Source organism: Toxotes jaculatrix, chromosome 22 (assembly GCF_017976425.1).
Source record: "Toxotes jaculatrix isolate fToxJac2 chromosome 22, fToxJac2.pri, whole genome shotgun sequence".
Classification (NCBI taxonomy): domain Eukaryota; kingdom Metazoa; phylum Chordata; class Actinopteri; family Toxotidae; genus Toxotes; species Toxotes jaculatrix.
Genome location: NC_054415.1, coordinates 1,520,368 through 1,535,306, shown reverse-complemented (window position 1 = coordinate 1,535,306; position 14,939 = coordinate 1,520,368). Strand labels below are relative to the sequence as shown.

General features: G+C 44.5%; 3 protein-coding genes across 4 annotated transcripts; 1 reads left to right on the top strand and 2 right to left on the bottom strand.

Annotated features, from left to right (window-relative positions):
- Positions 1 to 165: 165 nt before the first annotated feature.
- cwf19l1 (CWF19 like cell cycle control factor 1) lies at positions 166 to 5,365 on the bottom strand. Its single transcript, XM_041030064.1, has 14 exons — positions 5,266 to 5,365; positions 4,915 to 4,999; positions 4,529 to 4,613; positions 4,309 to 4,410; positions 3,799 to 4,013; positions 3,530 to 3,645; positions 3,317 to 3,401; positions 3,043 to 3,195; positions 2,662 to 2,818; positions 2,352 to 2,431; positions 1,969 to 2,178; positions 1,714 to 1,833; positions 1,446 to 1,543; positions 166 to 1,316 (listed from the first exon to the last, which is right to left on the bottom strand). Exons 1-14 carry the CDS (start codon positions 5,286 to 5,288, stop codon positions 1,172 to 1,174), a joined length of 1,674 nt encoding a protein of 557 aa, XP_040885998.1. The 5' UTR covers positions 5,289 to 5,365; the 3' UTR covers positions 166 to 1,171.
- A 612-nt stretch (positions 5,366 to 5,977) lies between these two features.
- Positions 5,978 to 11,343, top strand: dmtf1 (cyclin D binding myb-like transcription factor 1). 2 transcript variants are annotated; one of them, XM_041029893.1, is made up of 17 exons: positions 5,978 to 6,052; positions 7,220 to 7,335; positions 7,436 to 7,531; positions 7,644 to 7,729; positions 7,866 to 7,977; positions 8,059 to 8,135; positions 8,231 to 8,388; positions 8,479 to 8,511; positions 8,602 to 8,711; positions 8,816 to 9,044; positions 9,133 to 9,284; positions 9,431 to 9,616; positions 9,770 to 9,852; positions 9,949 to 10,137; positions 10,238 to 10,447; positions 10,526 to 10,631; positions 10,824 to 11,343. In XM_041029893.1, the coding sequence occupies exons 2-17, from the start codon at positions 7,230 to 7,232 to the stop codon at positions 10,856 to 10,858; spliced, it is 1,968 nt and encodes a 655-aa protein (XP_040885827.1). In that variant the 5' UTR covers positions 5,978 to 6,052; positions 7,220 to 7,229; the 3' UTR covers positions 10,859 to 11,343. The 2 variants fall into 2 exon arrangements, with proteins under 2 accessions (XP_040885827.1, XP_040885828.1); XM_041029894.1 differs by lacking the exon at positions 5,978 to 6,052 and adding an exon at positions 6,066 to 6,265.
- A 118-nt stretch (positions 11,344 to 11,461) lies between these two features.
- Positions 11,462 to 14,934, bottom strand: tmem243b (transmembrane protein 243, mitochondrial b). The gene is made up of 4 exons (XM_041029895.1): positions 14,790 to 14,934; positions 14,573 to 14,623; positions 14,334 to 14,438; positions 11,462 to 13,910 (listed from the first exon to the last, which is right to left on the bottom strand). Exons 1-4 carry the CDS (start codon positions 14,865 to 14,867, stop codon positions 13,791 to 13,793), a joined length of 354 nt encoding a protein of 117 aa, XP_040885829.1. The 5' UTR covers positions 14,868 to 14,934; the 3' UTR covers positions 11,462 to 13,790.
- Between the last annotated feature and the right edge of the window lie 5 nt (positions 14,935 to 14,939).

Sequence of the window (14,939 nt, the reverse complement as noted above, 5' to 3'; positions counted from 1 at the left end):
GTGGGTCTTTGTTAAAAGACAACAAACAAAACACTGCCAACAGCGTCTGTCGTCATCACGTTAGAGCTGCAAACAATCAGAATCTTCATTATCAAAATGTCAAATAGTTTTGCACAGAGAAGTCTTTCAACTATGTGGTACAGTGACCAACACAAAACCAGAAAGATAAAATAAAATAAGTGTTTAATTGTAGTTCATTTACAAAATACAAGAAATAGATTTAAAAACATTTTTCCCCAGAGATGTGAAGTTAGAAAAAAAAACAACAGAAATGATAGAAAAGGCTGCTGAGCTGCTGTTCAGCAGGTTTTTACAGAGCTGCATTTCTAAAAAACGTTTTCCAGCCTCAGTCTCTGTAGATTTTAACTTTTATTGTGAAGGAGTTTATCGAGCACCTACACAAACCCGAACGTGGAGCATGAGAAACAAAAAGAAAAACAAACTACTCACCGAGCTCTGAGGTTTCGGGTTCATCTCCCTGCAAAACTATTTGTTTTGTAAATTTCAACTCTGACAAACAAAAGACTGAGAAATAAACGTTTGTCATTATTAGCATCTGAAAAAATGTAAGAAACTTTTAACTGAGGCTCTCATGATCTTATAAAACTAATGTTTCACTGCAAATCTCTGAGTTTTCTCCATCCCTGCACCAACAACTGTCAAATATTATCAAAAAGAAAACACTGGTATAAAACAACTAAACCAAATTTATTTATAACGTATTTTAGCAAATTTCTTTTTTTTTGCTTTGCTGCTGAGAGTTAGATAAGAAGGTCAAGACCATGTTCATGCCTGTGCAGTAAATATGTTACTGGAGTTAGTAGCTGCTTAGCTTAGCATAAAGACTGGAAACCGCTGACCTGGCTCTGTCCAAAGAAAACAATCCACCTACGAGTCTTAGAGATGCTGGTGAGTGGATTCTGAAACCTGCAGACAGAGCCAGGCTAGCTGTTTCCCCATGTTTCCAGTCTTTATGCTGAGCTAAGCTAAGCAGCTGCTAACTGAAGCTACACATTCGCCACACAGACGTGAGGATGGGGTCAGTCTGAGGATAACTGTGTGTGAATACGTGTATTTTCTCAAAATGTTTAAAGGAGGAAATTTTGTAAAAAGACAACAGTAGAAACAAAACAATGATGCTGGCTGTGGTGTGTGTGTGTGTGTGTGTGTGTTAGTCATCCCAGGCGAAGTCGTACGGCTGGAAGTCGTCTCTCAGCTGTCTGCAGGTCTCCTCCTCCTCCTCCCTGCTCTGTTTACACTCCCTCCAGTCGGCTCGAGTCGGGATGTTCAGCACCGCCTCGCTGGCCAGAACCTCCCTGTGTTCATAAGGACGCACATTAAAAACACGACAACACCACAAGGCCAGAAGTATGTGGACACCTGAGCACCACACAAGCACGTGATTATAAAGCTGAGGGCCTTAGTGTGATGTAGCTGCTGCTCACCTTCCAAACTGCAGGGGAAAATGTTTCTGGATGCGGTAGAAAAGTTTCTCCCCCGTGTCCAACTCCACGTAGAAGTACGGTGTCCCTGGAGGAGCAATCTGAGCACACACACAGTTAATACATCTGCTTTGAACATCCTGTTCAGAAATCAAGTGAGAGGAATATGAAGAAAAAAACCTGAGGTTTAAATCAGTGTGTTGTTGACAGTACGTGTGTGTGTGTGTAGCTGTTTAACTCAGGTGTATGTGCTGTGCATTCACACATGTACCTGTTTGAGGTCGGTGTGTTGAGGAATCTCCATCAGCTCCATCTGCTGCTCCTGAGCCTGGACCGTGAACGCCTCTTTGATGTCCTCAGTGGTGCAGCGGTCCAGTGGCACCGGGACGACCTGAACAATGGCGACACAAAACCAGGATCAGGATCCGGACCAGGACCAGAAACTTCAACACGTGCTCATTTTGGTTTCCTCCTGTAAAACAACAACCTGACCATAAAAAGGTTGTGTGTGTTTGTGCGTCTCCACCTGTAGCTGCAGGTGCTGGCTTCTGTAATTCCTCTCGAACAGCACACAGCGTTCTCCTTTGCTCTTGTAGAAACTCCTCAGGGCCGACTTGTACTTCTCCATCTCCTCCACCACCTCAGAGCTCATGTCCACCACAGACTGGTAGTGACCGATGGGAAGGATCAGCACGTGGTGAGGAGTCAGTCCACCTTTAGCCAGAGCCAGGTAACACTGCAAACATCATCATCCACAGGTGTAAAGCTCCGTAAAGACGAGGGGAGCTGCAGCTGCAGCTGATTATTCACTACGAACTGAATGTTGTTATAAAAATACAAATCAAAGGCATTTTAATTATTAGTTAATAACTGGACGTGTGTTGATAAGTTCTTAGGGTATAAACTCACATGCGTTCCGATGCTGATGACCAGGTGTTTCTCCACCTGAGGACTGGCCAGACAGAACCAGCAGGGACCAGTGGGCTGAGCTACGCAGAATAAAAAAGGAGACATTACGACGCGACTCATTCGGCCTGAAATTATAAAGTGCTCGTACACACATTCATACATTTACTTCAGTACTAACATGACCTGTCTTTAACTGAGTGATGACGAAGATGATTTTTGATGCAAATGACTGAAAACAGGTTTTAATCCACCATAAACCATTTCGACAATTAATCTAAACAGATGCTTTTTCCAGACTGGTTGGACTCACGGTGCCTGCGGGGCTGTTTGGGTTGTCCCTGATGATGCCTGTCTCCGTCACACTGCTGGTCTCGTCCTCGACCCTCTCCATCTGGATGTCTTTTCCTGCCCCGAGGAGCCCCCCCCTGCTTCCTGCTCAGGTCGAAGAAGAACTGACCGGGCGGCTGCTGCAGAGACGACGGGCAGGACAGAGACAAGGCTGAGTTTTAAATTAAAAATGAATGAAATGCAGAAAACAGATGAAGACAGCCAACTAGATTTTAAACAAAGATGTCTGCAGGATCCATATTTAGCACCTATAAAGGATCCATTGTGGGAGGTCACATCTCCATCATGTGGCTGATTAATACAAGTCCACACACACACACACACTCAGACACACACACTGTACCTCCTCCTCTGTGGCACTGAAGCCTGTCTTTGGTGCGTCTGTCTTGTCTTTCGTGGAGCGTCTGTAGGGGTTTTCTGTCACGTCCTGTGGCTGCTTCACCAGCTCTGATGGATCCATGGTCTTCATGGGGATAATGTTGAAGGCGTACAGATACTGCAGACACAAACAGCCTAACCTGTCACCTTCACCCTGCTGCACGAGAATCTAATATCTACACAGCTGGTTTTAATTTAACATGATCAGTTCATAATTAAAAACTAAGGTTCACACACACCTTCTTCTTGGTGGGGTTGTTGACGGTTGCCAGGGCGATGAAGCGGCTGACGTGCTGAGCATTCTCCTGGAGAACAACATGATTTCTGAGAATGGAAACAGAAAAACATCAGAAGCCAAATCAGCCATTATCAGTTCACAGACAGTTATCACTGGATGAAGAACACTTAAAAATGTGATAGTTCTCAGGCAAGTTCTGTCCCGTACAATCTACCTGTATGGGAGTCTCTCGTAGTGAGCGCCCTCTAGTGCAGCAAAGTGGTATCGTGGTTTCAGTTTTTCTGCGAGGTTGGCGATGGAGCTGCTTCCGCAGGACTTAGTGTTCACTTCCTGCAACAGAGACACATGAAAACAACCGCAGAGCCATAAAGTTTGATCTTGGCCTTGACAAAAAAATCTGACTGACTTTCATACTATTCACACACATGTGAAACCTCATCCATTCAACTGTCAACAACTCTGATATCTTTATATTTTGGTTACCGGGTTGTTTGCGTAGTGCCACACTCCTCGGGGCCACTGTGACGTCAGCAGGATGTCGACCCCTCTGAACTTGGAGCTGCTGGTCAGCGGAGTCACGAGAGCCGACAGATCTTTGGCGGTGAAGCAGTGAGCCGGGGCCGGTTCCTGCTGGGCCTCCCGACCGCTGACGTAGGCTATCTGTAGTCCCGACGCGCCCGTGAACACACCTCGCCGACCTAAAACACACAGAGCTCGATTATGTTCAATCACAGAAACTTTAATGTACAAACCAAAGCTCTGGCTACGGCCCAGTTCATGTTTCTTTCCACCCAGTCGTACCTGAACACCTGGATTTTTATCATACTGTTGCTGTTACAGCCAATTTGCTTTGATACTTTTGCAGCAGAAAACAAAGTGAGGAATCTTCATCCACACACCGTGGTCTGACTGATGGGTTCACAGTATGAATACAGAATGCAGGTTTTTAAGAAATGGGTTGGAATGTGCCTTACGTTTGCGGCACAGTCTTACCCAGATACGTGATGTTTTCAGCCAGCTCACAGCCATCGGTGCTGGGGAAGTTCTTCACTGTCTCCTGGCTCGCTGCTCCCAGGATGTAGGTGTGGATGGGAACTGAGGAGGCACAACAGATGAAAAGTTTAAAGACTCTAATTAAAGAAAGAAACAAAAAAGAGTCAGCCCATTTTTCTTCTTGGTTTAAAAAGGAGCTGGTTTATCCAGGTGTTTGTACCTTTCTTGGCTCCAGTTTTGTACTGCTGCCACTCTGCCTCGGCCTCTGCTGTTGTTCCAAAAAACTCTCCGACACACAACAGCAGCTGCGGGAAAATAGCAGCAGACATCAACACAAATTTTAGAGAATTTAGAATACTGTTGGTTTTTCTTCTTTTCTTTCCACATAAATCATCTCACGACTCCTCAGATTTATCTTGTAATAATTAAAGTAGCTCCGGTAAATGATACTCAGGCACAATACATCAGTATTCACAACCTATTGATAAAATATTCAATAATATATCAGCGACTTCAGGCCTGTTCACCAGGATGTGTGTAAATACCCATACAAAGATATTTCAGGATCATACGGGACTTTAAAGCTGAAGTCTCACACGGACTCACATCAAACTGCCCGGCCTTCTTCTGGATGGTCTGGACTCGATTGAACAGAGCGTTCAGCCTGCCTTCAACATCCCCACACGCCAAGCTGCAAACACAAACACACTTTTATTCTTTAACCGATGTCTTCATGTCGACAACGTATCATGGGACACAAGCAAGAAATATACAGTAACTCAACTCACAGCCACAAAACGCATTCTGCTCGTGTGTTAACGTACACCCTGGCACAGCATGGTTTAGATAGTACAAAATAAAAACCGTCACGGGTTCAAACCGCAGCATTTACACGACATTTAACGTTATGAAACGGAAATAAAGCCACAGGTAAAGAATTTATAAAATGAAACTTACACTCTCACTGGCTGTTCCCCCATATCTTGGCTAAATTACAGCCGAACCTGTTAAACTGAGTGGTTTGGGATTTTGCAGTTTGAACGCTCCGTTCATCGCCAATAATGGTCCGACCGGAGAAACGGCGGAACCACTGTGTCTCTACAAATCACACATTGTTTTTCTATAAAATGTAGTTTCACGAAATATATTAAAAACTTTTACATTTATTTAGAGTCAGCGTCGATTTTCAATGTCTACTTCACAACATTTAAGTCAATCAAAAAATAAAGAAATAAATAAACAAGTCAGGTTGTTGCCCGGACCGATTTTTAGGGCTGACAGAATGGTTGCCAGGTTTGATTATAACATGCAAAGAAAAGGTTTTGGATCCGAGAATTCAAGACAGTTTAAGGTTCACTCGCTGCCGCCACTGTAATGTTTTCATGTGGCAAAATATTCCACAATTCAGCGATGAATAGCTATCAATCAAAGTACTGATTGATCAATTGATCAATTATTGTATTAGCTGTGGTTGTATTGGCAGCTGAAATGATTGATGAATGAAAAAAAACACTGATGCAAATTTTAGTTCTTAATGTAAAAAATAAAACACAACTGCACAAGATAAAGAAAACAACTAACTTTAAATTTGCTGCTGTTGCATATACACAAAATACAAAGAGCTGCAGTTCACGGATTATTGCCTGATCTGGCAACCCCACGGCGGGCCCTCGGACGCCGAGCCTCCATCCTGGCACTTATCTTCATCCTGGTAACTCACAAGTCCCCGGACTAAAAACAGGAAGTAAGTATCTGAATCAAAAGTAAAATTCAGTTTCTGTTTGGTAGTGGAAGCGGAGAAAGCGCAAACGGGAGAAAAACGCCGCAAAAACGGAGAATAAAGCCCCAGAACAGCGTCAAAAACCACACAGACGCCATAAGCTTCACCTTGTCGACTAACATGGCGCCTGAGAATTTTCGTCTTTCATTTAGCGGGGTAGCTTGCTGGATGCTAATGGTTAGCATTGTGTCAGGGCTTAGTGTGTGGCGCTATTTGTTTATCTCCTGGAAATACCATTTAACATATCTACAGTCCTGCATTTGTGTATTCAAATTCGTGTATTTGTGCATTGGTACCTTGAACCAACAAATAATAAATCCCGCATCCGCTGAATCCTAGTGTTTTTGCCAGTTCGAGATAGCGATGCATGGGACGTTGTGCAGAACTCCATTTGAAAACAGAGCAATTTTACACAGTCTTGCTGATTTCCGAACAATATACACACTACTGATTTCAACTTGAAGTAAAACCTTTGCCAAGTGATCCAGCCTACAATTTGGCACGCACACTGTCCAGTAAGCACAACACGTTTTGACAAATTATGTCAACTCAATAAAAGCTATATACAGTTGTTTGCAAAAGTTTTGGCAAATTACATATTTTGCTGTTTTTTTTTTAAGTGAAAAGAAGGAAATACAACCCTTGACATGAAAATGACCCTTTCTTCAAATGAAAATGCACTGTTACTATTTTCTTAACAATAAACAAACAAACAAATAAAAACCTAACTGTGAAAAGGTTTGGGCATCCTGTTGGGCCAGTTGTGTCAGTTATTACAATCTATCGTGCATAATTTTCTGTATTTTGTATATTTTGGAAAATAATCTTCATAGATGTCATGACATTGCTGCCTATACTCAGTACACGCAGATGACTGAATCCCTTCTCTCAGCACATGTAATGTTCATATACAAACATTTTATAATATTTATGGCCACAACTACTATAACTATTTTGATAGTCAGTGACTGGTTTCAGTCTTATTCAAGTCAAAATACCAAATATTTTCTGGTTCATGTGTCTTAAATGAATAAATGTATTTCTCTTACTGACCTGCTGTTGCCATGAATCCTGCAGTGAGAACACAGACCCGTGAACGTGAAACAGCCGTGAACGTGTTTGATTTATCAGCAGGTGCAGGATGAGTTCAGCAGCAGAGGGCGAGGCTGCAGCGTTAGAGACAGTCAAGTCCGTCACACTCACTCAGGACAGTGATGGAAGCATCATACTGCACTGTCCCACCAACGGTGGGTTCACACACACACACACACACACACACACAGTAAATGGAAGTGTAATGTAAGGCCATGTGATAGTAAAGATTATATATTAACTGTGTATGTACAGATGAAGACTCGGAGCCCCTTCAGAAGAAACTTTGTCTGTCTACAGAAGAACAGGACGACTCGGACTCACGTCAGTTCTCTGTCGTCAGCTTACCGAGTGAGACACACACATTTTGCATCACTGATAACATCTAAACTCTGACCTTCGGGCCGATATTTGTCCCTGTAGCTGTAACACATCTGTTTCTTTCTCTCTTTCTTCTCCGCAGTGTCAGAGAATGATGAAGGCTTCGAGGTGACGATGACGGCCACCGCTGACGGGGACCTCTCTGAGGAGGGCGTCGCTCAGATTCAGGTGCAGATAAAATGTTTTCTCCTCTGTTTCTGCGTGTGATTACAGTTTGAGAACTACTTGTAGTTTCTGTGCTTATCGCCCTGATTTTTCTTTCGTGATTGTGCTCCGACAAATTTCTTTGTGCCTTTGTGTTTAGATTCTGCAGGAGGATGAGGACTCTCTCTCACCCAATCAGAAGACAGAGGTGTCACCTGTCAGTCAGGCCTGGTTCACTACAAAAGAAGACAAAGACACTCTGGCTAACAAAGGTGCAGAAAATAAACATGCAGAATAAACTTGACCACAAAACAGTAAACAAATGAATGAAATATCTTATGAACTGTCTTTAGGTCATAAGTGGAAGCAGGGCATGTGGTCCAAAGAGGAGATTGACATACTGATGAGCAACATCGATCGATATGTGAAGGTACATCACTTCTTGTCGCTGTGTCTGTCCTTATTTCTGTCTTTATTGCACTTGTGGTGCAGATTTTATGCGACTGTCCCGCGTGTCTGTTTCAGGACCGAGGCATCCAAGATCCAGCAGAGATCATATTTGAGATGTCCAAAGAGGAGAGGAAGGATTTTTACCGCTCTGTGGCCTTAGGTTTAAACAGGCCGCTGTTCGCCGTCTACAGACGAGTTCTACGAATGTACGACAACCGGAACCACGTCGGCAAGTGAGTCCACGAAGGGAAATGACGCAAAACGCAATGAAACTTAAGCTTTTTCTGTGTTTTAACTATAGATTTATTTTTGCTGTCCCTAAGGTATACTCCTGAAGAGATAGAGAAGCTAAAATCGTGAGTAAAACCTCTGTGAGTCTTTTAACATTAGAAAAGTAAATATACGTTTTTTTGAGAAAATCTTTAAAATCTGATTCGTGTCTTCAGGTTGAGGGAGAAACACGGGAACGACTGGGCGACCATCGGAGCCGCTCTGGGTCGCAGTGCGTCTTCTGTTAAAGACCGATGCCGACTAATGAAGGACACGTGCAACACAGGTACAAATGAGTGTGTGTGTTTGCAAATGGTGTTTTAACAAAATCTTCTTTCATCCAGTTCAGAGATCAGTAAGTGAATCACAGTTTGGTCTTTTTTCAAACAGGTAAATGGAGCGAGGAGGAGGAGCGACGTCTTGCTGAGGTCGTATACGAGATGGCGGGCGTGTCACCGGGGTCGGCGGTCACAGGAGGCGTCTCCTGGGCCTCGGTCGCCGATCAGGTTCGCACGCGCTCAGAGAAACAGTGTCGGTCAAAATGGCTGAACTATCTGAACTGGAAACACAGTGGAGGAACGGAGTGGACGAAGGAGGACGACCTGAACCTCATACGCAGGTACAGAGGAGGTGTGTGTGTGTGTGTACTGACATAAATCTGCTGTATAAAACTACATGAATCTGTCATGTTAAACGATGGGTTTCAGGATATCGGAGCTGGAGGTGGAGGATGAGAATGAAATCAAGTGGGAGGACCTTGCAGGCGGGTGGAGCAGCGTCCGATCGCCTCAGTGGCTGCGATCCAAGTGGTGGAGCATCAAGAGACAAGTAGCCAATCACAAGGAGATCCCTTTCAGTGGTACACACACACTTTTTTAATACATGTGATTGTCTCCCTGAAAACTATGCTCTTTGTTTGAAAGGTGTTAATATTATTTATGACCGAAACAGAAACGTGTTGACACTCAATCGTGTGTGTGTGTGTACGTGTACATACGTGTGCAGTCCTCCTGAAGGGCCTCCAGGAGCTGATGGCGTCCTCACAGATAGGATCCGGACCGGGGAGCCCCTCATCCTCATCGCTCCAGATTCGACTCACCCGATTGGAGGAGAGCAGCGGCAGCCCCGCCCCTAGCTCTGTAGCGGCGCTGCAGATTCCCGTTCAGATCCCGCTGCAGATCACACACCTGGGTGAGACTCACAGTAACATGTTGATTTAATGGTAAAATGGCATCATTAAGACTTTAACAGCAGCCACGCCGCAGATGCTGGTCGCATCTGGCTCTGAGCGTTGTGCTGTAAGACACTGATTCCTGAGCGTGAGTCTGCGTGTTTCTCTTTAAGCCTCAGATTCTTCAGCAGCAGCCGGCGACACGGAAACCATCACTCTGAACACAGGAGCCCTGCAGACCTTTGAGATCCTGCCTGTACGTGCTGATTATTCTGCCGGTTTCCCTCCTGCGTTTCTCCGGGTTTCTGACTCCTCGTTCACTGCTCGGTTTTTTCCTCATCTTTTCTTTCAGTCCTTTCACCTGCAGCCCACCGGCACCCCGGGCACCTACTACCTCCAGACAACGTCCAGTCAGGGCCTGCCGCTCAGCCTCTCCTCCAGTCAGGGCCTTCCACTCAGTTTGGCCAATAACAGCACGGTTACCCTGACGACGGGCTCCTCTCCTTCATCACACGAACACATCATCCTTCACAGTCTGTCGGTCAGTCTCGGACTTTATTTGCTGCAGCAGGAGAAAAGTTTTAAAGAACGTTCAGCTCCCAGCTAAAGAAAAAACCTGTTGGCGTGTTTTCCCTCCTCAGACTGACAGCCTCTGCTCCGGCGACGGCGTCATCATCCAGACAGTCACCTCTGACCCCGCCTCCTCTGACCCTCTCAGCCAATCACAGCTGGTCGTGGAGACAGAGGGCCGGAGCCAGGACGACCACCTGGATGCCACAAGCCTCCTGGAGGGTTCAGAGAGCGTTGTCACGGAAACGCAGGAGCCAATGACAGACGGCTTCACTGACAAGGTATAAACACGGACCCTGGTTTTTTTCCTTCAGACATTGATCCAAGTTTTGATTCCAAATCCGTTCTGTGTGTATCAGGAGCTGAGTTCCCCCTCTGTTGAGGGTCCAGTGGTGCATTCTGGGATAACATCTGGCAGCGCTGTGCTGATTGTGTCTCCTCCCAACATCAGCAGCACACTGACAGGTAACACACACACACACACACACACACACAGTGTGTGAGGAGTCTGGTGGTGATGAACCTACAGAGAATCATCAGCTGATCCTGCAGCTCCCCTCAGCTTTACTGGGCGTTATACTGAGTTTCATTGGTCCCGGTTCACTCAGTGCTGTGGACATGTTTTGATTGACGCTCGTTCTGTGTCTCTGTCCTCAGATCCCATCTTGGAGAACCAGGAAGGCTCCGACTGAGCTGGACTTGCGCGGCTGTAAATGAAACAGAATCTGTGAATCTCGTCTGAAGCTTCGTGCGTTTGAAGCTTCGCACTGATCCCCTGGATGAAATGTGAACGCAGCGCCGCGCGAGCCCCCGGCCTTCAGCAGACGTCCTCACAGCTTCTGCAGTGCCAAAGAGACTCTAAAGGCTGTGACGGAGGGAAATCTGGGCACCTTCATCAGGCCAAACTGTGAACAGAGCCTTTAAACCCCCCCGTGTTAATGTGTACATATAACTGCGTGAACATGAAGCGGAAATTCTTAGTGGCAAACTGAATGATTAATAAATCATGTCCGGAGCGACGTCCTTGTATTTTAAACTGGATCTGTGGGTTTCTTCGGTGTGAGGAGCTGTTTGTGGAGGACAGAGGACGTGAAAACACATGTTCTAATCTGCACCAACAAACAGGAATATCTGGGAACTAACAACTGCAAATGTTCATTACATTACACTGTGATTAACATCAGGGCTGCAACTAATGATACAGATTGCATTATTTATTATTTTTCCAATTAGCTGTTGAAAGGTCCGATTTCAGTTTCCAAAGTGACGCCCAGGTGAAAAAGTGAACGAGCCAGTCAGGGCACACAGTTATTTATTCCATAAAATATTAAATAAAAAAGAAACACCTGGCTCTGACAGTCCTACAGTCGTGGCGAGGTTGGCTCTTCTCATGGAGGTTTCTTTGCACTCAGCTCCTTGTTACCGTGTCGTCAGTTATATGTTCACTCAGTTTACCACTGCGCTTCACTGCGTATCACCTGTAAACAAAGCTGTCAGTGCTGTTTACAGGTTAAAGCTACAACTTGCATGAAGTTTTACATTAAAGAGGAGAGAAAGCCTGAAGGAAGGAAAAGCCTGCTGATATTTTATATTCTTCTTACCATCAACAAACATGACCTGGTCATTATGGACTGAATATAAAATAACAGCAGCCCTTTTCTCTAAGATCTAAACTTTGATAGCTCTACTTTTCTTTGGCCAGTCTCTCGGTTCGAGCAGAGCGGGTGAATCTACAGGGTCTGAATGACTTTACCATAGTGCTCAGTTTAAGAATCACAGTCATTCTGGTGCTTCGGTGTGTTTGAAAAACCTCCGTGTGTGACCTCAGTGTTTTAACATCGTGAATGTGTCGAGCTAAAACAGACCTACAACAGCACATGCTCCATGATTCTAACTCATCCTGATGTAAAAACGGCAGCTTAAAGCTACTTTGTACGACGGACGCCCAGAAGCTCAGCTCAGATTTGTAAAAAGCAGAATTAACATTGCAAACTTTACATGGCAGACACATCAGCATGATACGGAAACCTTTACAGATTTCTGCGTGCAGCTTCAGTGTAAAGCGACGTGGAAAGTGGTGCTACAGCTGGCCTGAGTGTGTGTCTGTGTGCATGTATGGCTTAGACAAAAGTGTAATTCAGCCACGCTTAGTGCAAGAATTGGCAGTCAGTCAGTGTAATTCGGTATTTAAATCTAATTTAAAAAAAAATCTTCTTATCCAAGACTTGATTTGGAAATTAATTAAATCCAACCATGATAATCAGATAATCAGATAAGCTGAAAAAGCAGAAAAGAAGAAAACAGACAGAAAAAAGAAAACATACAAACTGTTGCATATATTTGCCACAGAACCCTGATGCTGCTTGTGCTATTGCCGTGTCAGCTAGTTTGTACTAGTCCACAGTACTGAAGGGAAGAGGAGGCTCCGCCCTCCTGCTTCCTTCAGTGTGTTTACATGCTCATAACTTTCACCCTGGTTAAGAGGAAAAATCCACCCTGTTAAAATCTGTTAACACCAGCAGCTCGACCAGATTAACCTCCAGAAGACAACAACGCGTTCAGGCTGCAAACAAGAACAAACAAAACGCACACAGCTGCGTCATCAGACTTTGGCCAAAGGTCCATTTGGACTGGATTTAAATCTTCTGCTTCTGCTTTTTTTTTTTTTCTTCTGTGTGAAAATAGAGGAAGTTGAAAAAACGTTTTTGCTGATTTAGTGGATGAAAACCTGCTCGCACCGACAAAAAAGGCTTTCTGGGAAAAAATTACTTCCCAGAAGTTAAACCCTGTAAAAGCATCAAAGGTGCAGTTGTCATGTCAGATACAGGTCGGTGCTGCTGTTCTCATTCTGCTGTTCAGTAAATTAGCTGCCATATTAGCTGTGTTCAGCTTCTGGCTGCAGCTATCACTGGATTACTGTGATACTGAAGAATATTTCATCCCCACCTCCACCTGCGAAGTTAATTCTGTCCAGATGGAGGTTTAGGAGGCGTGTCATCGGAGCAGCCTTTGATTGTGAAGTTGTCGTCACAAATTTGGTCGGAAGTGATGCTAAGAATAGAACGTGATTTGTGTCTTACTGTTTAAAGGTATAAATAGAGTTAATCAGCTGCTTGGGGGCAAAGAAAAACATGAAAAGACCAAATTTATAAGCAGTGAACTCACAGACGGGAGCAGGAGAGATGAGAGGGCGGATTTTTCCTTTAACTGCTGCTTCATTAAATCCCCATCAGATCAAACCCGTTGTAAACTGAAGGACACGACTGCAGATAAAGATGAAGACTGATGCTTACGTGCATGTAAACACACCTGTTTGTCTCAAAGTTCGTCCTCCAGCAGTGTCTCCAGGCAGATTTATGGCCTCTTACAGTACATCATGATTTCTACGTGTGAGTGTGTGTGTGTGCATGATTCGGCACCAACATGACAGTTTTTATCCCACTGGAACCATCAAGTCTCACTGGTTTTGGTCGGTCCTCTGTGGGTCCAAGGAAATTCATTCAAGTTAGTGTGTGAAGTTTTTTTGGTCACATGTTCCGTCCTTCATTTAGTCCTTCCACATGTGTTTCCGTCTGTCAAGGCCATGTCTTCCCTTCTTCTTCCTCATCCTCCTCACCCTCGTCTTTACCTGACGTCATGGAAGTAGAGGTTGGCACATAGACACAGCAGCACGATGGACATCAGCATGTAATAGATCAGGTTCCTGAATTTAGGCTCCAGATCGCCCTGCCGGTACCAGAAGATCTGAGGGAGAGAGACGTGGAAATGACCCTGTGTTATTTAAAAAGAACTGGACTCAGGTGAAACAGTCCTGTCCTGTTTCAGTGTCCTGAGTCAAACAAAAGCATAAAATCCTGATATTTAAGAAGCTGCAAACATTTGGAAATTTAGCTTGAAAATGCTCTGAACAGTTAATCCATTATCAAGGTAGCTGATTAGAATAATAATTAATAATTAATAATTTCCTTTGACTCATCAGTTAATCGCTGCAGCTGTATATTTACTGAATGACATTATTATTATTATTATTATTATTAGCATTATGAGTTTCTGATTAACAGAATTTAAAATAACTACTACAATAATCTGATTAGAAAACTGGTGGAGTCTGCTCTGCACGTCTGTAACGTCTATAACGTGTGTGTGTGTGTGTGTGTGTGTTGTTACCAGCACTATGGTGGAGCCACAGGCTAACAGGATGCACACGGCAAAGAAGACATTAAGCGGCCGTGGAGGCAACGAGGGGAACACAAACGAACCGATCACAGTCACCTGGACGACAAAGACACAAACTTTATTAAAATCAGGCAAGTTCTGGAGCTATAAGGACGTTTATTAGCAATGAATAATAATAATTCACTCATAGCAGACAGATCATGTTTATCACATATAAACCGTGTACTTACGAGAACAACCACAGAGGTAAATCCCCCCACTACCAGGTTGATGATTCGATCCTGTGACAAACACATGAATAATGAATCAGTTTATACAAAACAACACAACAAGATCGAGCGGAGTGTGTGAGTGGACATTACATCATCGCTAGTTTTCACAGTCTCACTCGTACAAAACAGCCTGAGCGCGCACGCACGCACACACACACACCTAGCAGGTTCCTACCCGAGCAGAGGTCTCCCCGAACAGAGGTCTGTTGTCCAGGCCGCTGGTTCCATACGTCCTGGTGCTGAAGTCGTCCATGGCCGGTTCAGCAGACACACACTCAGCACCGACTGATCTCCTCTCAGCAGCGCTGCCTCCCGGAAACACCGG